Consider the following 25,061-nt stretch of genomic DNA (forward strand, 5'->3'; position numbering starts at 1 on the left):
AAACTCACACCACTTCTCCCTATCTATGATAACAGAAAGAAATGGCGTTTTACACAGATTTAAAACTAAGTGGCCATATTTGAATGAGAACACCATATTCCTGTCACGTTAGGTTCAACGTGTGCACCCCCCCCCCCCCTCACGCGCACACACACACACACAACATACTGTGGTTTTCTCCGGAAACATGGTGAACCCAATATAATTTAAATGTCAAGGTTCGATCACTTTTAGATTTCATAACGTCGTTTGTCACGATATATTCGACAAATGCAACACATTTATAAATAATTATTTATCAAGCCGTCCTTGGGAACAGCTTAACAGCGTCGTTGCTAGGCGACACGCACAGGAGTGATTTTCTGATTATTTAAAGCAGTCTGATTTACTGAAATAAATGAGTGTAAATAAAATCTAAGAAATAACACCACATTGCAGTCACTGCTTCATGTAGATTAGTTCCCACTCTACATTTAGCAATTTGCATAGTGTTTTTATGATAACCATTGCTTTCTAAAAACACCCAAGGAAAAAGTTGAATTATGCAATTTGAGCTGTTGATTTACTACAAATGTAATAATGCGAGACTCATTTAAAAAGAACAAATCAAACACATTATTTTTTTACAAACAATTTATTGACATTTCATTGAATAAGCAAACAGTACATCTAAAAAAAGAAAAAAAATATCACTGCAGATTTGGCACTACACTATACATAAGTGAGGTACTAAATGCTTCAATGCTTGGACTGATTTCAAGTCATCAGGGAAAAGCAAACCAAGTGCATTTTCTCTCATCTCAGTGGGTTTTTAGAAAAAGGTAAATGATGCGAGGGATAATAGGGGAAGAGGTCAGGATTACAGACAGGCGGTGTGGTGTTATTTTCTTGCGACGAGAGACACATGAAATGGTCATCAAACAGTTCTCACAGCAAACGCATCACAGCACAGCAGTGGGGAGCTTGCCCTCTCCCTTTCTTGCAAGAGTAGATGACAATGGGCTCCTTTGCTAAAAGCTCAGCCATCTACTGCATCTCAGAAATACCTTCTATGAAAAAATTAAAACATAGCACTTCAAAAAGAGTCAAATAAATAAATAAATATGTTTGTGCATATTTGCTATACGATGATAACATACATGCATGATGCATATAATCACATATAGATCAAACAGCCACACAAACATTGTGTGTTGCAAACAGGTGGCTTGAAATGAACACTTCACTATTGGGAGATAGTAAAGAGTGTGTCTGACACTGGATATCATGATGGCTCAGAGTTGATACTTGGGATAGAATCCTGAGAAAGAAAGAAACACACACACACACACACACACACACACACACACACACACACCAAAAAAAGAGGAAATAAAACTGTACAGTAATGTTACAAACTGCAGGTCATTCATTCCTGCTATGATTGATCCTTAAATATTAAGTATAGTAGAAATGTAAAGGAGCTAACTACATGAACACACAACTTAAGGATCCTTCTGTGTGCCACAACGCGCTTGCTGTGTGTAATACTCTTCTTTCAGGGCGATGCTGTGTCTTTCAGTTAAGAACTGGAGCTTCCTCCCCAATGCAGGCTGGTATCTGTACATAAAAGTGAATCAAAAGACAACTCAAAAACAAGACTCACCAAATAATCCTTAAAGTATATTTTTTGAAATACAATGACAAATAATAATCAGGTTCTTTTGGACATGCGTGGGATCAATATTCAGTATTATTCATCCTTTAAGAACAGTGTGACATTGAAATGCTTTACCAGGTTTTAGGCATAGTAACAGGGGGAGACCAGTAAGTCGGTCAGGACCAGGAGCTGGTCGTCTGTGAACTGCTGCTTATGTTGTTGCCAGTTGTCATGGTGAGTCCGTCGGAAGTTTGACAGTGTTTTCTTTACAGTCATCTGGAACAAAAACACAAATAATAAATTATATTTTTGGATTTTTGGGGATTTCTTGAAACACAGGAAATTGCATTGTTGACAAGAGCTTTGCAATTGTGCGAAACAAGAGGTTGAGGATAAAACCCAACTTAAGCAATATAAAGCTATAAGTAGGTCCCATACTTCAATGGGTTGTGTGTCATTGAGGTGAGCACTCAGGTCCATCAACAGCTGGGGCATCCAGGTGGGCACATCATATGGGCTGGACAGAATACAAGCGCTCAGCCCGAGAACACCTGCATGGCGCCTCATCAGGTCTACAAACACACAACAGGAGGGATTCCATTAATATCAGAAAACAGCATATTAGCATATATACCATGCATGTTCTAGACAAGTCCCTTACCAGCAGAGGGTATAGTGTCCACTGTAGAGCCAAGCTCCCTCTTCCTCTTCTTGGGCAAGCATGTCTTGCAGAGAGCCTCAAAATGTGCCTGCATGGGGGCATCCATGGACAGGAAATTGCACTGAAGGAAGCCGCTGAGAGTAGTGGCGGCCATTTCTCTTACCTACAAACCAAAGGCAAGACTGAATTATGAAGTGTATTTTGGCACTACAGTGCAATACATCTCAGATAATTCATTGATTATTCTGTAACTTGGTGGTAGTTATTAACAAAATAATGTTCTGAAAGGAAGGAGAAAGAAATAACAACGCTAAAGCAGACATTGTTTACAGTGTCTGTATAGTGGGTTCTACACTAGAGAGCCACCTTTTTGACAAAAAATTTGCATTAAAATGACAGTTCATCCTAAAAATAAAAAATAGATATTCTTGAGTAATTGAGTCATGATTTCTGAAAAGAGACACTGTTGTTGAGTTTAAATGAGTTGTAGGCACTTTGAGCACAAGCTGTATGCCATCTAGTTAGATTATAACGTCAGACATCATTCAGGCCAATATCTCCCACACGGACCAAAATAAATTCACATTGATAAGAAACCCTACAGGTTGGATTTTTAATGTGGGGTGAACTGTCTCTTTAAGACTGATATATATACACTAACACAGAAGCGGGGCACTCCTGAGTCATCGAGAGACGGTGGGGCTTGGATCGTCAGTGTGTGAATCACACTGTGACAGGTGTTCTAAAAGTTAATCCTATATTGTGCCAATTATGGGATAATTTAACAAGCGAAGCATCTCTGGCCGGTCTTTATATCCCAAGCTAACACACAAGCCCCAGCACTTTAACAACGTCTTGCTGCACTGTATACGGCAAAGCAACAATGTCATTAGGCAGGGTGTTCCACCAGGGCGTACGCTGGCTAGCTGGATGGAAATAGCAGCCAGCTGGGCACTGGGGGTGGATGTGTGTTTGGGGTATATTTCTCTCTAATAGGAGCTAAAATGTTCTGTTGCACATTTTATTTCTTCCCTCTATGAAAAAACAGAGACAGCGCAAAAAGGTGAGATCTCCAGAGGAAAGGCATTTTTAGACTAAACGACCACTGGGCCAATAGGTTACCGCTTTCCTCTTATGCCCTTTAAGACAGTGTTTTTTATATAAAAACGAACTGTCCTAACAACGGGAGGTATTCTCTTTATGATTTAATATAAGGGTTTTGTGTGACATACGTTACATAGTAATATAATAAAAGAAGGGGGTCCCTGTATGCATAACACGTGTCTTGATATGTCTAATAAAGGTGTAAAGGGTCTATAAAATCAGCCTGAGGTTAGTTTAAGAGGCCAAATAAAAATGGCTACTTCTATCCATCCCCCACTCCTCCTTTGTCTCTACTCCATCCCTCTCCCTCTCATCCTCCTTCAATCTGAACGTTATCTCCATAGCAACAGATTACTGCAGCCTGTGGTTTCCATGGAAACAGCTAGAGGACTGGAGGGGAGGGGGCGCCAGGAGGAGAGAGTGCTGAATCACTACAGTGGAGCTGAAAGACAGTGAGAACGCCTGCTAGCATAAACACGCATGCACCGGCCAATAGCTAGACGAAGATTATATAAATCAGACTTGTGTTTGTTCATATTGCACTGACGATTGTGCCGGCACGTTTCACCCTTCAATATTTTAGCATTATAATGCCGAGTATGAATGGTTGTTTTTACCTCCAGCTGCTCGTCCTGCAGCAGTCGTATTACCAGCGCCCGGACGCCATTCACGGATTGCTGGTCACTCATGAAGGTGAACAGGTTGTAAAACACCATAATCTGGAGGTATGTGAGCACCGTGTAGCGAGCGTGCCAGGAGCTGCTGCCAGCAATCTGAAACACACAACAATAAACCCATCCCAGATCAATAAACTATTCTAAGCCAAGGAACAGACCCTGCCCCGGGGAGTCTACCATTAAGCTCTTTTGTGCCACTAATTTTGAAAATATATAGAATATCGAATGGGTCACAAGAGACTGACAGACAGGATGTTTTAGCATGACTCTGCAAAGCTTAGATGAGTGTGACATTCAAAAATCCCTGGAGAATCCGTCATAATAACCCTTTTTCTGATTTACTCTTTTATTCTTCAGAGAGTTGCAAACTACTGTACTGACATAATGTCTTATGATACAAATGAATTCAAGAATGCATGTTCAGCAGTCAGACTTAATCTCATTCTTTTGTCATTCCCTTAGAACCTTTCCTCTTTCTCTGTGTAATAACTTCATAGGTTATATGAAGTGGGGTTCTGTTAAAAGCCCAGTCATGTGTGATGCAGGTAAAAAGTTGAGTAATAGCCTCAGCTGGTAGATGACTCACCTCCCGCAGTGCCCGGAGGACCATCGGAATCTGTTCTGGGTAAAGGAGTCCCTGAGACATCAGAGACAGACAGGTCTTTGCGTCCCTCTTCAGTTCATCGTAACTGTCGTCATTCTCAACTGGAGCAATCTGGTACAGAGGACAGAGAGAGGTTAACGGGAAGGCAGGTGTCTTATAAAATCGCTGTATGGGGTGAATGTGAAAATGTAAAGTTTGCAGTGAGAAAGCTAGAGGATCAAAGCTTTGAATTAATGAGTGTTTCACCTTGAAGAGCAGGGGAAGCAAACGTAGCTGTTCTGGGACGGCAGTGGAGAAGGAGCGACCAGCACTCGCAATCAGCCACTTCAGCACTGCAGATAGGAATATTTATGTCAAACACTTATGTTGTGTGTTGTTAACAAAAAGAGATGCCTTTTCTGGTTGAAAAGGACTCCTACAATAACTACTACTCCTCTACTCACCTGTTTTGAGCAGCTTGATGGCTTGCGTCCTCTCATCCTGCTCTCCCACCTCGTTCTCCTCCACCACATGGTTCTGGATCTCCTCATCGCCTTCGTCGAGAGGCTTCAGTTGCAGCAGAATCCGCTCTGTGAAGTCGGAGATGCGCGGGGACGTGGTTGGCTGAGTGCATGGCAAGTTGACATCAATCATGAAGATGTACGTGAGCACGCTGGAAGGAAACCCAATCAGAAATGATAAAATGAGACACAAACAGTTTAAACAGTAAATAATGACGGTACATTCACTAGGGACCTTACCTGCCAATGCGTTCCCGTACGTTCTTGTACACCTGGGTGAGTTTGGGCTCCAGGTATTGAAGCAGCCTGTGGAGGAGCTCTGGAACTCGCCACTCCTGCTGAGCCAGCCCTCCCTGCAGCACATACAGACGACTGGAAAGGAAAAAAGCAGCAGTCAGCAGGGTTTTGTTATTCATATCAACCTGTGCTTCAGGCAGCAGCCTCTACTCACCAGGCATCGACAAAGGAGCCCCCCTCTCCGTTGACAGGAGACTCCATCAGAAGCTCAAACAGCCAGTAGAGCTTGCGCGGGTCTCTGCTCTCCTATACGAGACAGAATCAACGGAGTCATATGGAAGGAAGGACGAGTGACAAGGGTTGAACAAACAGAAGAATAAAGACAACATAGAGATAAACGGGCGGAAGCTTACGCAGGCTGTGGCGATGCAGGTCCCCCAGTCTGCGTACGTTTCTATTGTGATGTTGGTCAGGGCCGTACGGAGCAGCGGACACAACAGCTCCCAAAGTTTCTCAACCTATAAAAGTTCACAAGGCAGGATATATTAAAATGACTACATATTCTCATGAAATTGTTCATGGTTATACATTCTGATTACTTAAATGCATCGGAATTTCCCAAAATGTTTTTGTCAGCTCGCTTTGTGAGAATTTCATTCCCCTACCTTTGCATAGCTCCAGTGCTTTGAGCCACGGATCAGTCCTGAGATGATCTCTGCAACACAGCGCTGCTTGCTCTCGTGGGAGTCGGCCACCAGGCGCTCCATGTGTGGCCGCAGCAGGGGAAGAAAGGTGTCTCCGAAATTGCGAAACAATCCCTGGAGAGAGCAGGAGAAGGGAAGAGATTAATTTCTTTTCGGCCGACTTTAGTTGCTTTCTCCGTTTAACACTAATCTCAGGGAATCTCACCTTGAAGAGACAGAACCTGCGAGGGCTGAACTTGTCCTTTCCCTTACGCTCCTCCAGAGAGAGGAACTCGATGAACTGATTGATGAATACTGGGTCGGAGAAGTGGTCAAAGATGATCTGTTCCCGCTGTTAGGAAGGGTAGTACATTACATTTAAGAAAACATGGTTAACGTTATGTTATGCGCTCTACATTTTTCATAGGAGGAGTGTGATTGCGCACAAACCTCGGTCATTTCCTCTCTGGTCAGGTTCTGTTTGGGCTGCTCCTCCAGTGGTGCATACATCATCAGTTTTCTAGAGAACAAAAATGAGGAGATGATGAATACAAACAAGACGAAAGAAAGTATCCAACCCTTCAGATAAATGTTGTGAGACAGCAAAAGAAATCAAGTAAAGAAAATAAGAAAAGTATCAAACCTTGGCCAGCTGTAGTATCCCCAGTGAGTCTTTTCCACAAACACACAGACATCCCAGTCCTTCTGTGTGCGTGGCAGGCTGCTGCTGTCATACTGGAGCCACTTGTTGTCTTGACGATCCCCTGCTACATTGGCACTCAACTCCTTCCCTCCACCTAACAAAGATTAGTTATTAAGAGTTATTTAACACTTAGAATTGAAACCAGATACAAAACTGCAGACAGACAAATCTTTGTGATGCTTACAGAGCTCTGAGGGGCTGATGGGGACTTTCTTATGCGGCCTCTTTATTTGTTTCATAATCCCTGCGACAGCAGATATCGCCACCTAATGGAGAGCAGAAGATATTTCAGACGAAATGTCCATCGGAAAAACTGCATCCATATGCATTATATTCACAACACCACGTCTCATTATTTGCCACACCTTGCGAACATAGAGGGAGTCATGGTTGAGGCTTTTGACAAAGAACGTGACGGCAGCTGGAGGGAGCAGGTGGTCGTCTCTCAGCAGCAATGACAGGAAGCCGATTGCAATGTGTTCGAACTTCCAAGGCCTACAATGTTAAAACAAAACAATTGTTACAGACTAATAAATGTATATATACGTGATTTAATGAAGTAAATAATACATTAACCTACATGTTGCTGTTGCTGAGGAATTCCAGCAGATCTCCAATGAGCTGTTGGTAGTTCCTACAAACAAGGAAAAGAGTATTAGTACTTGAACCCTGTAATCAGGCCTGTCATGTTGACCCATTCAATTGCATATCCAAAGTAAGCACACCATCTTAAAAATACTGCGCAAGTACTTAAACAGTTTTAATCTGCAGGGCAAAAAGACCATGATGTGAACTCAATAAATAGTATCTTTGACATCAGTTATGGATATTTGTTCTAATTTAACTTCGTCTCGAGTACTGATGAACTTACTGAACACATTCTGCGTTCTTGAGCGCCTGCTTTTTCACACCCACTGCTACTTCCTCCTCGGAAGGGACAGGCTCCTTGGGAAGAGGACTTCCAGTGATCATGAGCTGTTTGGCCACAGTACAGCACTCACCCTCGATCTAAAGCAGTGCAAAAGATGAAACATATAGTATCAGACATAATTTACAAGTCATACTAGAAGGGAGTGATATGTATGCTTGGAGTGTAATGGGAATTTTTTGGGGGGAATAGCTTAAGGGGAAAAAAGTACTGAAATGCGTATGTAAAACTGCAGGTACGTTTTTTCTGCTTACAAACTCAAAATGAGCTTTGCAACCTTTGAAGTTTATGACTTTCCAGTTGTAAAGATTCTTGAGATATTTTTGTTGTAAGCTAGTTTTGAAAAGATTTGTTTAAAGAACAGACAAACTATCTGAGGAGAGTCATAAATGCCTCTCTTTACGACCTTGTTTTCTCGTAGCTTTGCTTTAACTTGGCTGCTGGGGACAGGAATTTAAAAAGCTGACTGGTACTAAAACTTCATCAAGTACATCTAAAGCTTCTCTTTATTTGGTTTATTAAATAAGACTTTCATTTATTTGGTTTCTTTAAAGTTTTCATGTACTGCTTTTTATGAGCAACGCAGCAAGTGGGGGGGTTTTGATTCTCAATGTCGGTTGAAATTTCCACCTCAGTACTGAAAACACAATTTTAATTAAATTGTGTTGGAATTAATACAATTTTACCTCATATTTTTAATGGAATCTCCTGATGTTTAATCCTTTTTTTGTTACACAGAACTCACCTGCAATGGTATCTTTATGTAATTCATTGAGCATAGCTATCATAGGATAACACATTTCCTTTGTTTCTTTGTTTCATTGCGTTTTTAGTGATATACTTACAGCAAAGTCGATGCCGATGGTCTCGTACTGGCGATGGATTTTGTCTGCAAGATCGTCAAAGAGCCGCACAATGGAGGGTTTCTCCAGAGACATGGCTGAGCTGAGGCCAGAGCGTACGATGGCAGGCCACGTCAGAGCAATGCAGTCCCAGTCGTGCAAATTGGCCAGGCACACTCCACTGTGATTCCCCAGGAAACAGTACAAGGCACCCTGGAGAGGGATAGATGTTGAGCATGTTTAGCAACAAGAATGTAAAAATGTGTGAGTTTGTCGTACAGCACAAAAAAAGGTGTGCCAGAAAGGACTGCCATACTTTGAACTGCTGCTGTGTGACACTGCTGTTGTCCGGGTTCAGAAACTCCAGGACATGGGGGATCAGATCTCTGCAGCAGAAGTTGTAGGTCCCCAGGGCAGTGAACAACACATTTTGAGCCCTGCTGCGTACCTGGAAGGTGATAGAAAGTCTCAGTTAGAGTATTATATACTGTCAAATGTCTTTGTGGTTTGTGTAATTGCTAATATGTGAAAAAAACAAAGCAGAACGCAATGCTGTTGAGTGTCACTCACTTGGCTGTACGTGCTTGTCGACAGCCTCAACAGATCTCTCATCAGCTCCCGGTGAATGCTCCTGTACTGACATCCTTCCACTGTCAGCTTCCGCAGCTAATAAAACGCAAGATTCAAAGTTATAAATAGTACCAATAAACAAGGATACCCAATAAGGTTATTTCTCCAGGAAAGACTTACCTCGTGCTGGAGCATGACTCTGTCTATTAGCAGCGCTCTGATGTGCTGCTTTCTGCCGTGAAGCTGCAAATACAACGGCGAGGCATTATAGATTTTTTACAAACATAAAAATAGAAACTGCAATACAGCAACATACACAAAAAGGGCATTATACACTTCAACAAATTAGGGAAATGATAACAGTATACAATAAATGTTAGATTTCTCACTCTGTTCTCCATTGATTTCTTCACAAGGTTGAAGCTCTTCCAGCGGGAGTCAAACTCATGTTTGTGAGAACCTTTGAACTGCAACAGGTCGCTGATGATCTGAAAGGTATCGCAGACGAAAATATTGAAAAGAGTTGGGCGATGGGATCAATAGAAAAGCTCCTGCCAATAGCCTGCGTGGAGATTTGACTGATTCAAGGCGGCAAACGTGATTAAAGTCAACTCAGTGATAACCTCTGCCTACACGATGTCCCACGCAGCGTTTAATAACTTCCACACACGCTGCACTGTGGCCTGACATCATGTGAGTTGGGCTTATAAACACAAATATGCAGGTAGGGGCTGACAAAGTGCAACAGGGCAGATTTTCCTTATAGCCTGACCTCTTATATTCAGCACAAACACATAAGAGTATACAGGCTAGGATGTCACTGTGGGCCTACCTTGATGATAGAGAAAAGAGACTTGGTGTCATCTTCAGAGTGCTCCAGGATGTAATCTGAAAGAAGGAGTTTAAAATATATTGTGGGTTTGTCTTTTAAACTGGATGAGACTCCAGCCTGGTAGCAGATGTGTCTGTAGAGTGAATAAGTGAGGGAACACTCACGCAGCAGCTGTCTCATCACTCTGCAGACGGCATCTCTGTAGTTCTCTCTGGTATCATCTGCAGGTACAGATAATATCACAGTGTCAGGTAATAGTCCAACAAACCCTGTTACTTACACCTTCATTAACAAACTGTTTTTAAGACGAGCTTTTCTTACCATACTCCACTCCAGTGTAGAGGGTGGTCTCTTCTAGATTCACCATGCTTTGGACCCTGAGGGGTAAAACCAGTTTCAAAGCCAAGTAAGCTACTTAAAATGCGTTTGAAATACAAATGTGCTGTTAAAAGTACTTAATAAAGTCCTTAGCAACAACTCTACAATTAAAACAAATATGAATATATATAGGTCATACATTAATTTGGGACTTTGTTGTTCTTCGGAACCAAGCACATCTACTAACAATTTCCCTTGAGGAGATTTAAACTAAGATTGGTTTAACTGTGTCTTTCTCTGGTTTCTTGGTCAGAAATGAGATAAGTATGTGAAAGCATCTGCTCACAGTTTAGGGATGGTCTCTCCTTTCAGTGCAGGCATCAGACTCCCAGCCCCGAGCAGGCAGTGCTGAATGATAGTCAGGCTCTGTAGGACGTCATCTCTGAAAAACACAAAATCAACACGCATCCTATTAATACATGCATGACAAACAGAATAAACACCAATCGACTGAACCCAGTGTACGTCTGGTTACTTCAGTCTTTGTATTTCTGTAGGAGGCACAGGTGAACACTCAAACTTGTTTTTCCATACCTGCTCATGTCCTGTTCTCCCTGTGCAAATCTCTGAAGGCGCTGCAGCTCAGGCTGGAGGATCAGGTCCAGTAAGTAAAAAGCAAAGGATGTTTCCTCAACACTGGGCACATGCCACCGGATATCCAAATTCCACAGGTCCCCAGGCCGACCCCAGTCCTGCATGGGATAAAAACATTGTTCTTTTGCTCAATAAACAATACTTTAGTTGACTTCAGGCTAAAATAACGTCACCAAATATAGTAAGGAATGGTTTTTGTTGCAAAATCTAGGTACCTAACATACAGTAGATAGACAGATCATTCAGTATGTTCAGATCTGGTTTGCATCACATTAATGTTCGGAAATATATGAAATAGGACCTGAATATCTGCCATTCCAACTTTAATACCGACACACAAACTTGCCAGAGACTGCACTTCTCTCTAAAAATAAGAAAAAGGCGAGGGGAACACAGCCATCTACTGGCTAGTTACTGAATCCAATCACGATGTGCAAAACTGCATCTCTACTGAAACCACTATTTGTCTGTTTAATGGGTAAAGGAACACATTTTAACATGTGGTTAGACATGCAGTTTATAAATGCATTAAAAACAATACATATATATATATATGTATAGAATGGTGTTTATCAAAGACCACGCAGGACAATGTAGTAACCCCAAGCAAGATATCTTCTGTTGTTCTCCAGGACTCCGTAATCCAGCAGGGTGATCTCCTATCCATGCCTGCACTGATGAAGCTACTTAATGGAATAAAGGTACAAGCTGTCTTCACTCACTAACTGTTTGAAGGGAGGATTATTCAAACCAGGTCATAGTGAGTGCCGCACAGAGTTTTCTGGCTTGTCTGTGCAAAAGGTCAAAGGTTGGGGTGTAATGTCCCCTTTAACCCCTTTTGCTTGAACATTGCTTTGATCCAGGACCAACTTTTTTTTTTTAGGTTAACCACACGTGTCCAGTTCTATAACTGTAAGATTGTAACACTATCATGAAGACAAAATCTGTCAACATACAGAGGGAAACATAATTTCCAGTAGTTCCCACTACAGTGAGTATCTCCATGAGTACTTTTTGCCATGAAGACATACAAATAGACTCACACACACAAAAGCAGCTTTGCTGTCGCCTTTGCTGTTAGTACCTTGATGGGTAAGTAGTCACTGATTGGCTGGTGGAAGCCTCCTGGCACACTACAATACTCTGTGGGGTAGATGAGGGCTGAGGAGCGGAGGATGTGATGCAGCAGGTTGCAGGCTAGAGTGTAGCCCTGTTTACACTTGAGGTGGAGCGTCAACTGCAAAATCTGGACCAGGTCAGAGCGATAGGGCAGGACCTTGTCGCCATCAACCCGGGTCACCTGAAGTGAAACGGCATAGAGGACAAAATATAGTAAGTACAGATTTATAGATAGGAGATGTAGCCTAAAGCAGGAACCTAGAGGTTAAGTCAGTAAATAATAAGTGCTCTAAATTACCTCAGACAGGAGCTGGAGATTCCACATCAACTCCTTGTCAAGCTCCTCCTCATTCAACACTTCCTCATCTGTTTAAAAATAGAGTGTCAGACAGACGACAAAGACTCATTGACGAAAACACAAATTACGAGTCTGAAAACTTCCTCTTACAGAAATGAAGATTCCTGAGTAGTGAGTACTTACTGACAGCGATTTGGTTTATGGCATTGCAGCAGTGTGGCACAAACACCTTGAGTGACTCTGCAGGGTGACACTGAAAACAGAAGCACAGAGAAAGTGGCATTAGTGAACTAATAAACTCTGTGAAAGTTGACGCTTTGGGCAAACATGAAGAGTCTGAGGAGACTCACCTTGGAAGCGGCTCTGCACATGTCAGCCACCATCCTGCCAGCTACTCGAGTCTCAAAGATGTTGGTGGTTGCAAAGTTGAACACTTTTTCAAGAGCCACCTGTTAAAACAATGGGACGAATGAGTTCATATTTATATAGATACTGCACTCTGAAAAAGGGGTGAATGAGACGTGACTCTTCACCTTGAAGATGTCCAGAGAGCACTGTGTGAGGATGGTGCTGAAGGTGGAAGACAGGCCGAGCTCTACCAGACTCTCCAAATGAGTCATTTTCTCAGTTTCGGTTTCCTCACGGGTTTGTTCCAGAGTGCTGCTGTCGATCAGGGCAAAGCATCTGTGCAAGCAACAAAAAACAAGTGAGGATGTTTAGATACCATTTCACTCGATATCTAAATAGAGAAAAATAATTTTGAGTATGATGACATATCAATGCGCATGTTGTGTGTTAGTTTGCCATATTTACATTGCTGTGGGGGCAACACTCATATTAGTAATTTAAAACCTTTAATTATATTACAGAAAAACCTGTGAGAATTGTGCATAATGTCCAACCCAGAGAACATACAAACTATTCATTAATCGAGTCAAGGCTGTTAAAATGTAAAGACTTAATAGAATTACTGACGGCTTTAGTTATGCATGAAGCAAAAACAAGAATACTACCAGAAAAAATACAAAACAAACGAGTTATAATCTCAGAGGATGAGTATCACAGGAGAACATTTGATCTGAAGCATCAGTTTATGCAAATGTGTGTCTGTGTAGTTGGCGTAAAAAGGTGGAATTGTTTGACGAACGATTTAAAAAAGGGCTGTATTAACATTTTCAAGTTTAAGAAAATGTATAAAGAGAAAGTAATCAGACAATATGAAGTAGACTTGATTGTATTCTGGTTCTGTGTTTCTGTAGGTATTTGTGAGCAACGTTGACTGACAGAATATTGCTTTTTTATTTTTAATTCTTATTTCTTTTTTTGTTATTTTGTTTTTAAGAAGGGGCCGGTAAAATCAGATGTTCTTCACTCTGCTTCTTTCCACCATATGCTATACAATTTGTGTTAAGTTTACATGTTTTGTTTTAAAATAAATGCCATGTGTGGAATAAATAAATATCTACAGTTCTCAACAACACTGTGAAAATGTAAAAATAAACAAACTTATTTACAAAAACCTACTCTGTTTTTTCTCAAAATCAGGTTTTAAGAGCAGTGCTTTTGCTGTATCCACTTCTTTTTTAAAAGAGGAGCATATGTAAATGACATACAGTTAACTGGAAATCTAGTTTGAGGAATTACATGAACAGCACTTTATTGTGGCTGGACCTAAGGAATCTCTCCTATCACAGCTGTGTTACTGACAGCCACCGCGGCTGACGCTGTTCTTCATCATCATCGTACCTGTCCATGAATTGAAGCACAAAGTCTTCAAACTCTGCTGAGGCTGAGCACATCTCCCTTTCCACCTGAAAATTCATAGGAAAGACATGAAAAGGTAAACCCAATGACCATACAACAACTTCCCTTTATATTTCATTTCAGAGCTGAAATATAATCATGATTCACCTCTGTCAAGTCAGTTCTTTCGTGTAGGGCGGACGAACAGTCCACCAAAGGCACAAGAGTCACAAAAGTAGCAATAAATTGGAATGTGATCTGTGGGGAGAGCAATGTTTGTATCAGACTGAAGAACTTTTTCAAAATCACAACCTTGCAAAAAAACCCAGTAGGAGTGCTGTGAGAAGATAGAAGAGAATTACAATGGAGCTTACCATGCACTTGCTGAAATCATTTGGGTCAACGCCCGGCAAAGCCCTCATGAGCAGGGGCAGCATGTGAGTGGGCCCCTCAGGATAGCGCTGCCCACCTGACACTAGGCTCCGTGCCACACCAATCATGCAGCTCAGAGTGGCTGTCAGCTGGTGGGGCTCTGTGAGAGTCTCCAGAGCAGGGTATGTTCTGTGGGAGAGACGGACAACAGTTAGCCTTTTGTGTTCTGTTCCAAACGCGGCCTTGTCTTTTATCTAAAGCGGAAAACCGTGCTCTAGATTCCAAAGATGCAGAACTTGGGTCAAAGATGGATCATTGAAAGTCTCGAGTTTCATAAAGACTTACCTCTCAAGCACGGGGGGGATAACCAACTCAGGCCTCATCAGAGCGAGGTTCTGCAGGGCCTGGGCTGCGTCGAGGCTGCCAGTCTTGCTGAACATGGCCAGCAGCACCGGCTGCATCATGCTCTCCACAAAGGCTGTGATGTCCTCCTCTGTGAGCTTGTGGCTGTCTGGGATTGGTGTTAGCCAGGTGGGCTTTCTGTAGCGCTCTCTATGCAGCCGCCGTACCACGCTGGCTGGGAGACGTTGCAGCAGCCTCATGAGTTTCATCTGGACATGAGGACAGAGGGACAGAAAGATAAATACATGACAGTGATGCTAACACACACAGGTGGAAATTGGACTTCCTTGTAGTGGACAAATTGAGAATTGGATGGTGTGTTGAGCATACTGGATGTACACAGGGGTTTTTAGAGAAAGATATATTATGAAGGCCCTACTTCAAGCCAAAATTACGACCCCGCCCACTTTCTGGCGGATATAATACATTAGAGTGAAGCTGAAAATAATACTTTCTTCATGTCTTAAAGCTGTTGGGTCATATATTGCACCACAAACTACAAATAAATCCACAGTTACAGTTTCTGTACTTGCTCTACAGAAAAAAGGAGATCAAAAGAAACAATCTCATTCAGAAATCACAGTTTCAGTGTCAGCCTGCAACTCGTCCATCGACAGACTGATCGGACATCCATCCGCATATTCGGAGCTCCGTAAAAACAAAGCCATCCGACGCTCTATCCGACATCATTTCCACATTTAAAGAGTAATTATACAGTTTTGAACAGAAATATTGTTTTCTGGCATCACTTCAACATTTTACGGGTGTTTTGGTATGAGACTGTGCACCTAAAGTAAGAGGTTGCAGCGCCCCTGTTACCTGGTTTAGACCCTGATAAAGATATATACGCGTCTTGTATGCATGTGCCATTATCAAATAATTTGGAGTATGAATGGAAATTAATTCGGCAAAAAAATCACTTTCTTGTTACACAGAGACAAAAGAGTGAGAGTAAACACTGTTTTAATTTTAACTTCACCTTGGTCGATAACAACAAATAATCTCAAATGTTTGTATGCAGTGATTGGTTTGGCTTATTGAGAGCTACTGTACCTTTTTTCACTGGTCTGAGTTTGTATCTGCATGGTTGAGTGCACTTATTCCCCTTTGATAAACCCATCAGCTAGAGGAAAGGTCATGTAATGCAATGCAGGTTATAACTTCCATGTTTCCTTTAGTGAGTAGATAAGCTTATTCTCATGAACAATACAACATGAAGTGACTTCAGTTGATTGCAAAACTGTCTACGTGAAATGAAACCACATGTAAGTGAATGACCCTCTCACGTGTTTCCAAGCAACAGGCCAAATATATAGACAAACACAGGTCCCTGCCAGAAGTAAAAGTTTGTGTATGAGGACATTGCTTCAAATCTGGTAGCGGTGGATGGTCATAACAGAAAGGCATTTGGCCCTGCTCCAAGTGACCTTAAATAGCATTGATACAGAGTTGATACAGAGATTCAGGAAACTTGATGATGGGTGACTACGCACTCCGTCATTGTGTTGCCATTGAGCGCTTTGGTATGCTCTGTTAACATGACTTTAGACAAGCCAAGTGAGTGATTTATCTCACTGGTAACAGTCAAGCAAATGTAGGTTGTTTATCATTATTCTCTTCCTACATTTTTTCTTTTCGATGTACGCTACTGCTATATATTTATCAAAGAAAAGTAGATGACTTGCTGACCCCTTGAGTCACTAACATGGTATTAATGCAGATGTGTCTTAGTTTTTGACCTGACGCCCGACAACACAGCTGTCTAAGGGAACAGTCAACATCCCTTGTTGTTTATTCCCTTCTACAGACGTCCAAAAGAGTTCTGAAGAGACTCACCAACCAGCGGCCATGGTTTGACGGGTGGAAGAAGGATGTAATGCTGTTGAAAAGGCCACTGAGCTGTGCCTGAGCCTGCTTGCTGGGTCCTCCCTGAAATTGACACAGTAAGGTTCAATGTAACAATAAACTTTACACTAACAGTAACATTTTTAGCAAACACATCATTTATGAACAACAAACTAACCAGGAGAGATGAGACCCAGAGCACCACATGGCTGATTTCGTAGGCATTGGTGACATATCGTGGTACCATCATCTGACTGGTGCCCACAGGAAGATTCAAACTCCTCAAGATTCTTGTGAAAATCTGAAATGTGAAAAGCAACAAGGGTCTAAGGATCCATGTGTAATTATTTTCCTTGTTGTAAAAAAACCATATAATTGGAATTAGCATGAATTATCAATAACTCCTTCTAGTGATGTCAAAATTCATGAATCAAAACAATCCCTCTGTTGAAACGCAGGCCTGATGCAAGTCACTTTCCTTCAGTAAGCAACAAAGAAACTTGATAGGTTGCTTATGTGACAAGCACATGTGAAATACACACCATGAGCCTGAATCATAAAGGTCAGGCAACACATTAAAATTCAAAACAAACAACAGTACAACATTGAGTCATGGGTGATAGGGGGGCGGGAAAGAAAGGGACAAACCTTCGGGATGTATGGGTCCCAGTCAATGTAGCCGATGTTGTCATTGGACAAGCGAGCAAAGAGATTGACCAGATGCTGGAAAGAGGCAAGAAAGCATGTTACACTGGGAAGATAGAAATACAGACGATTGATCATTAAAAATATCTTTCAGGCAAATTTATCTACTCACCATTTCCCAGCTTGGAAGATTTTGCACAGACAACCATAAAGCTATCAACTCATCGAACCACAACCTGTCAGATAAACAAATGGTTACAAGAGCAGAAGACAACCCTACAAAATGTGAGCTTTACCAGATATGTGTTAAGAGAAAGGTCAGTGAAAGTAAAGTAAAGGATGGGGGATGATTGGCTGGAAATGTTCATTTAAAAGCCCCTCACAATGCAGTTTTTTTCAGTAACACTCCTCTCTGGCTAGGAAACAGGTAGTCTAAAATAAGTTTGGGTGGCACATTATTTTATGGGTCAGTATGTTTCCATGACATGTCATTTGGCTTAACAGGTTAGAAGTTTAGGCTTTTGCTTATCAGCAGCACAACCTCATGTTGTCCAAAGGAACAAATCCGCCACTCTGTTGACACTAAAGCATGATGAAGTCAGTTCTATTGGTGACCGAGAAAAGATCAACAAGGAAACTTGATATTTTGTTTCTCTGACAAGCAGCATTGGCAATGAAATACACACCCTAGCCAGGAGGTACTTCGTAATAAGTAGTGCTATTTTTATGGGTCCATATTTCTGACAAAGTATACCTATAAAGAACAATATATCTGGAATTTGATGTTGATTATTAAGAGTATAATACAGAATGTGCTTTTCTGGTTGAGTTACAATTATTATATTATAAGTTCATTTAGAGATTTTTAGTGAGTGCACTGCCGAAATGTGTCTATGGCATATAATTCGACAACAATATAGGAAATAAATATTCAAAAAAACTCATTAAAGATATATGAATAATGACTACATTATTGTACTCTTCAGGAAAGTTCAGAGAAAATGTTTAGGAAGTTATGGATATGGGAAATATAGAAGTTAGTGCTTTCTTGTCATCCAGAAACACCTACACTTTTCAAGTCATACGAGATGCTACTAGCAATTGTTATTAATTTCATGCTTACAGAGCCCACTTATGGGGCCACCCTAATGCCAACTGCTGCTCATCCCAACAGACTTCTAATGGGTTGAGATCTGTAAAAGCAGACTACTGACACTGTCATAATCATGGAAAAATCTTGTCACCCATTTCCACAGCTTGGAACGACAGAGACTGAAAAATGTGGAAGCCTGCATAATCACAGCACTGTCAATTGACGAGGTGCAGACGTTTCTTTGTTTGGTTGCCAATGAAAGGATCCAGCAAGAGCGCTAAAAGCTGACGTGTGCTCACTTTAAAAGCTAAGCTACTCCCTGTAAGATCTCCTAGACTTGAGCAATCTGGGATCTCCACACATCGGAAACAATGAGAGGCTTCTTACTTGAACCCCTTGTAGTGCAGCTCTGGAGGCAGAGTGGTGGGTAGAAAGAGCTCAAAGTAGCTGATGGCTCTTTGCATGGTGACATCAAAGGGACAGAGGAGCGGCCTCCATTCATCCAGCATCTCCTGAGAAGCAGACTCTGGAAAGTATCTGTATAAAGAGTGAGAGAATAGCAGTTAGATTCACCTGATTATGAATAGGTATATATGGACAACAATTCCAACCAGCAGAGAATCTTAGGGAGTGCTACAAAGATGCATTTCACTATTAAGAGAAAACCCTAAGGTACATTTATATAAAATAACAAGTAAAATAACTTAAGGTGATAGTTTAAAAGCAATAGAATACAATTGTCTTCAGTGTTTAAACAAGCAGTTACTGGATTTTCAATGTTCAGAAACAGTCTAAAAGCATGACATAGCAAATCAAACACCTGACATATTCTTAGCAGGTGACATCCTGTGGTTGGACTGGGCTCTAAGTCCAACATGGGGATTTCCAAAGTTTATTATGGGCTTGTGTACTCCAGGTCACATAGCCTGCGTGCAGTTTCACTTCCATTGGAGGACTTGAATTGAAATTGTCACCTCCAACCATTGCTACTATCTACCCTCTGCCTCGCCGCTGAGCCACATCGTCTCAGCAGCTGACCACAACTTCTCACAGTGACAGGAAACTCTCACACAAGACAGAATTAGAGATAATAAGATTATCTGCCTAAGTGCAAACTGAGGGACGAGTCCTAGGAATCCTGTAAGATACCTGCAGGTGCGCTACGAGGGGGAAAACTATCAGGGAATGGCTGGTGGCAGGAAAGCTCTGGAATTCTGAACACACTGAACTCTTCCTTATCCGCTACAGCATCCAAATATAATTCAAGTGGGGTATTTCTCAGCCAAACTTAAGATAATTATTTTTTATACATTTACTTACTGAATTAAGTATTTGAAATTGATATACCTCTAAATACATTTAAAAAAAACTGTATTTCCTGCAAATACCCCAAAGGAGCCAAAACGTAAAAAGGAGAGGCAGTTATGGACACGTTATTAAATGAGATGTACTTACGGTCTGCAGCTTTTCACAAGTGTTTTCAGCACGTTTTCCACAGAGCTGTAAAAAACAGAACAGAGGAATGTTATGACAGGTCAAATCCCCCCCCACCTCCCCCCCAGAAACACTGATGTTAAACAATCTTCACACCAATGCACCTTGACTTTGATTGCATGCACACAGAAAGTTCTTGTTCTGGTGTACAGTGAACGAGGAAATCCTATGATCTGGTGTGTAGTGACAAATCGTAATAAAACGTCATTATTATCGGAGTGTAATCAATTCACAGATAATTGTTGCCCGTTGACCTTCCTGTGTGGCCTCATGCCAATGTATGGATTTATAATTCAATTACTGTTCATTGAAAAACACAAATCTTTCAATTCAAATCACAGCTCTAACACTTTGTTAGAGGTGGTTCTGGATTAATAACTAATTATAAAATGTCTTACACATCACAAACTCCTGACTTGATTATCTTCACATGGTCACATAATGCTGTTGAAAGCTCTGGACCGATATAACCACAGCTTTTGAGCTCCTAGCCCACAATCCCACCGATCTTTTTGCATGCAAGCTCAAGCCATGCCTTGCTGGAAATGCCAATCCCATTCAACAACTGGTCACTTCTGGTCTTCTTGTAGATGACATCCTCTACATTAAACATTCAGTTGAATTATTGGTGACACTCAAGCAGCTGACTCCGTTTAAGTGCATGGCTTTAGCCCAAAATGTTTAGCAGTGTAAGCCTGAAACACACCGGCCACAGACCAAGTACTAACTCATGCATTGCAAATCCATTAGCAAGAACTAGTCAAACGGAGTGTCCCATTACAAACGGCTCAGACACTCAGAGGCCGAAGGGAACCCAGACTACACTATATGACCTTTGTATCCAAGTTAAAGTGAACTCTCTCGTTCACCCCAAAGCATTCCAGGAGAGCAGGAACGTGCGTGCCTCCATGACTCCTGAAATTGCTATGTCGTACTGAAGGTATGGCTAAGTAGGGATAACAGCAAGACTAAAAAAAACCATATTAAGTGGCTCTAATCCCACTGTTAAGCACAAAGAGCAATTCATGTTGCATATAATAAACTGTTTACTTCCTATTATATTCATATCGTTACTTTATTGCTGCCACATAACCCGCTATGGATAGAAATAAACTACACTGTTGTCTCTCATTTTGTATATGGGGGATAGGAGAAGGGTAAAAAAAATCTGTTAGCTGCAGTGCGACAGTCTCCAATATGAGTGAAATGTTAACATTGCTTAAGTGTTGATTTTTCCTCTGTCACGATGTGGGGTGTCCAGTTTTGGTTTTCACATGCAATGTATAAAAAATAAAAATAAAAACAAAAACAAGTGCCTCAAAAGATGAATTCAAAGTAAAACACAAAGAGAAGTATTTTCCTTACCACCTCTGAACCAATTTTATCATTAAGTGTTTAGAGGATGAACGAGGCCTTGGAGAACTGAATGTGAAAGGAGACAAAGGCATAAAGAACACATTCAGCACACAACAAAGTGCCAATAACTGAAAAATATGAACATACTTTGCATCAACGTATACAATGTATTGTGCCATTTCAGAGTATCATTTTTGTATGCGTTAGTAGAGTTTTGAAAGAGCTGAGCTGGAAATGCGCCAAAGTAGCTTGCTTTCGTCAGCTGTAAAGTAAGAGTGACGTGATAAAAAAAAAAGGGTCAATGTTCCCATAGCACCATAAAAGAGCACCTCGCACTGCTTGCTACATCATAGGGACTTTATAAGGCTGTTGCATGGAAAGAAAATCGACAACTTAACTGCTTTCTAAATCTGTGTAAAGGTCATAGTGGACAGTGTAAAAGGTACAGGTATGAAAAGGTATGTGGCGCACAAAATGTTCCTTTTGTTTCCCCAAAACTGGTCCAATATTGCAAACATAATACGATTTTAGTAGAACTACTGAAACCCATAACCTAAGAAGAAGAATCTAATTTCCCTTGATAATAACCATGTTTCTTAATGAATACAATATTCTGTGTGTTCATTTCTTTCGAGTTGTGAGAGCACATAATTAACAAAGTGAACAGTGTACTACCATGATTTCAAACATTGATTAGACTTTCATGGTAAACTTGGTTTTTAATACAATATCAGATTCTTCGATTGTGGATTAAACATGTGCGATTAAAAAGGCAGCTGAGCCAGGTTAAAAGGGACGGGTCTTTGTGTGATACTCTAAGACCATCAGGGAAATGTTTATTTACGTATTGATTAGTGTAAGCAAACAAGGAACTAATCCCTGTTATTGATCAGTTCCAAAACAAAATAAATCTTAGCCCTAAAAACATTTAATATTCAGTCTTGGACGTGTCACTATTAGCTTTTCCAATAACAGAAATTCTGTCACTCGATATGTTCTGTTTTCCATGTAGGGAAGTACACACATGCCAAAATGATAGCTAAATGTGTGTGTGTGTGGGGGGGGGGGGGGGGGGGGCTAATAACTAATGAGGATTTAATTAAAGGAAATGAAATCGAATGACTTTGCAATGTCCAAATGTGGCAAATAAACGTATCATTTACTAAACATCCACCTTCCGTGAACATTTTAAATAGTGGGAACACACCATCCTCACTCCCTGAATTATTTGATTGAGCAAGAAGCAACAAAACATATCAACAGCAGCAGTAAATAACTGAGGGCCTACTTGGGAAACCAGTTGAGACCCAGATGCTCTGTCTTGGAGAAGAGAATCCTGTCGTACAGCTCATACAGTGGTCTCCAGTTCAACTCAAGGTCCTCCCTAGAGAGTAGCTCCCTTTTCCTGCAAGATTAATCAGACACGCAGATGGATTAGAACACATGGAGCGTAGGTTATCATACAGCATAACTATAACAAAGAAATGTCATAAAGATCACATAATTGATATCCATGGTGATGATGAAGCATTTTTAGCATTTAACTTGGCTTTCCCAGAAAACCATAAACACAATATATTACATTTTGCTTTTTAATTAACAATACATTATTTTTGCAATGTGTACACGTTTTTGAGTAGAACAGTTGGGGCACAGTCTTACTTGAGGAGGTTGATAAGAAGACGTGCAAGGCCCTGCATCATGCTGATCTCCAGTTTTGGGATGGTCACTAGCTCGTAGAGCAACTTGATGAACAGCACATGGTCTTCTTTGCTGAACTTCCGCCCATACAGTCTCATATACCTAAATAAGAGATACATATTTAGGGATAATTGCTCCAGTTTGAACATGCATAAGTTGTCACAGGGGGTCAGCAGCATGAACCACATGAATGTAATCCCTCATGTAAATAAAAAAAGAAGTAGAATAAGCAAGATCAGGTAACTTTACTAAACACAACTGAAGCTGAATAAGCTGTGGTGTGACCTTTCAAATTGACCAATAAAATACTTCCATCACTGTTAAAATGCTTAAAAACTAGGGAACAGAATCTGGGTCAACCCAACAGTAAATGTTCCATCTCTCTGAGCCGGCAGTGACTCACATTTGCACCAGCACTGGGGACTGAAACGGATTATAGACAGCACAGCAACCAAACACAACTAAACAAATTAAACAGAACTCTAGTCATTTACTGTAATATGTACAATATTTTATCTTCCACAATTGTCCTCATTATTAAATACCTATTAGATCAATTCAAAAAGGTTTTGACATGTTGGGATAAATTGTGTTTCGCTTAATGAAGTTAGAGTGAACAGTATGACATGACTCATCTGTTGAGCAGTAGTATGTGAACAGATAACTGATGATGATATCAACATTACAATGAATATCAAAATCTGTGAGTGTTGCTTGAAGCAACTTCACATGAAAGTAACCACTCTGTAAAATGAAACATGGTCATTTCTATTTTGAGATGTTTGGTAAGTTGTCACCTGACTTTAAGAATAAAAAACATGTGTCAAAGCCATAACACAGGCACAACATTAATAACAATAAGGTATATTAAGCTGTACTGTCTGTATCTGTTTAGTGCAAGTTGTTTTAAATGTACTTATATGTCTGTATTGTATGTTTATGTCCAGGATCCTAGGAAGACTAGATGCACCCATTTGATTCTAACGGGAATCCTTAAACAAACAACAATAAAGTGTCTGGGTCAGGTAGTGTATTTCACATGGTTTCCCCCTAGTTATGAAACCCAGATCGGTTTTTTTTTTTTAAACAATGGGAAGTTTGTAGTTTCAAGGGACAACATAACAACAAATTATCTAACATCTACAGTTAACCCATAAACAACACAAGCTTTTACAGTTTCTGACTTTGACAAGAATGTAGTTGCAACAGGAACAATCTGTTAGGCAATCAAAGAGTATAGGTTAAATGCCAAATACAAATGTACACAGCTATGTTGCAAAATATGTTATGAGGCTCAAGATCGGAAATATTTGTTTAATGTGTTACAACTTTTAATTTTAACCAAAGATGAACGTTAGCTACTGTACTGCTACTTACGTGGAGAGTTTCCTTGTCCAAAACAGCACACCGGGCCATATCTCTCTGAGCTGTACAGCTCGGCACAGGTTTCCTTTTATTTTACTCAAAATATCATTGGATTCATCATCTAGCTTTTCCGCGTAGGGCAGAAGTTTGTTGTATACGATGTCTTTTTGAGGAACAAACCCCAATGTGTCAGACTGCGCCTTTTTCATATCACAAATTCCCACCGGCTAGCTTCACTATGCTAGCTAATGTTACTCCGTCTAAGTTACTTCGGCTTCTTGGTGCACGTTTTTATGCTACTTGGCTAATACGACGGCTAGCAATGTCCCTGCTAGCTACCTTCTCTGGTAAATCGTTTGGGTTGTTATGGCCCACACAGTGACTAAGTTGAGAGATTCACAAGTTGATGACACATAAGCTAGTCATCTAGCTAAAGTTAAGTTAGCTTCCTCAACAATAACATTAACAACGTCATATTTAAAAAATGTTTAAGGCTAACGAAAATCACGAGTTAGTCCAAATAATGCGTTGGCACTCGAATTACTCTTTTTCGGCTAAGGTAATCCTAAAACCTGACAACCAGCTAACGGAATAGCTAAAGTTAGCTCTCTACTACAAAAGCACAGTCATATCCCAAGGACTGTCAACGTCGACTGATTCATCCAACTACGGCAAA

General features: G+C 40.8%; 1 protein-coding gene across 2 annotated transcripts; it reads right to left on the reverse strand.

Annotated features, from left to right (window-relative positions):
- Positions 1-615: 615 nt before the first annotated feature.
- psme4a (proteasome activator subunit 4a) lies at positions 616-25,047 on the reverse strand. Of its 2 annotated transcripts, XM_063874809.1 has the most exons (48): positions 24,398-25,047; positions 22,982-23,122; positions 22,608-22,724; positions 21,329-21,385; positions 19,925-19,969; positions 18,857-19,006; positions 17,549-17,612; positions 17,380-17,454; positions 16,910-17,032; positions 16,723-16,815; positions 14,830-15,095; positions 14,487-14,673; positions 14,281-14,370; positions 14,116-14,180; positions 12,903-13,053; positions 12,720-12,818; positions 12,553-12,622; positions 12,370-12,437; positions 12,037-12,252; positions 10,893-11,050; positions 10,645-10,740; positions 10,302-10,357; positions 10,145-10,201; positions 9,981-10,036; positions 9,538-9,636; positions 9,329-9,391; positions 9,149-9,244; positions 8,895-9,026; positions 8,582-8,791; positions 7,680-7,816; positions 7,389-7,442; positions 7,174-7,303; positions 6,993-7,074; positions 6,749-6,902; positions 6,556-6,625; positions 6,332-6,457; positions 6,088-6,240; positions 5,836-5,940; positions 5,637-5,728; positions 5,426-5,557; positions 5,129-5,337; positions 4,932-5,017; positions 4,668-4,796; positions 4,022-4,177; positions 2,301-2,463; positions 2,078-2,211; positions 1,775-1,915; positions 616-1,599 (listed from the first exon to the last, which is right to left on the reverse strand). In XM_063874809.1, exons 1-47 carry the CDS (start codon positions 24,592-24,594, stop codon positions 1,781-1,783), a joined length of 5,544 nt encoding a protein of 1,847 aa, XP_063730879.1. In that variant the 5' UTR covers positions 24,595-25,047; the 3' UTR covers positions 616-1,599; positions 1,775-1,780. The 2 variants fall into 2 exon arrangements, with proteins under 2 accessions (XP_063730879.1, XP_063730881.1); XM_063874811.1 differs by lacking the exon at positions 21,329-21,385.
- Between the last annotated feature and the right edge of the window lie 14 nt (positions 25,048-25,061).

Source organism: Eleginops maclovinus, chromosome 22, assembly GCF_036324505.1.
Source record: "Eleginops maclovinus isolate JMC-PN-2008 ecotype Puerto Natales chromosome 22, JC_Emac_rtc_rv5, whole genome shotgun sequence".
NCBI lineage: Eukaryota > Metazoa > Chordata > Actinopteri > Perciformes > Eleginopidae > Eleginops > Eleginops maclovinus.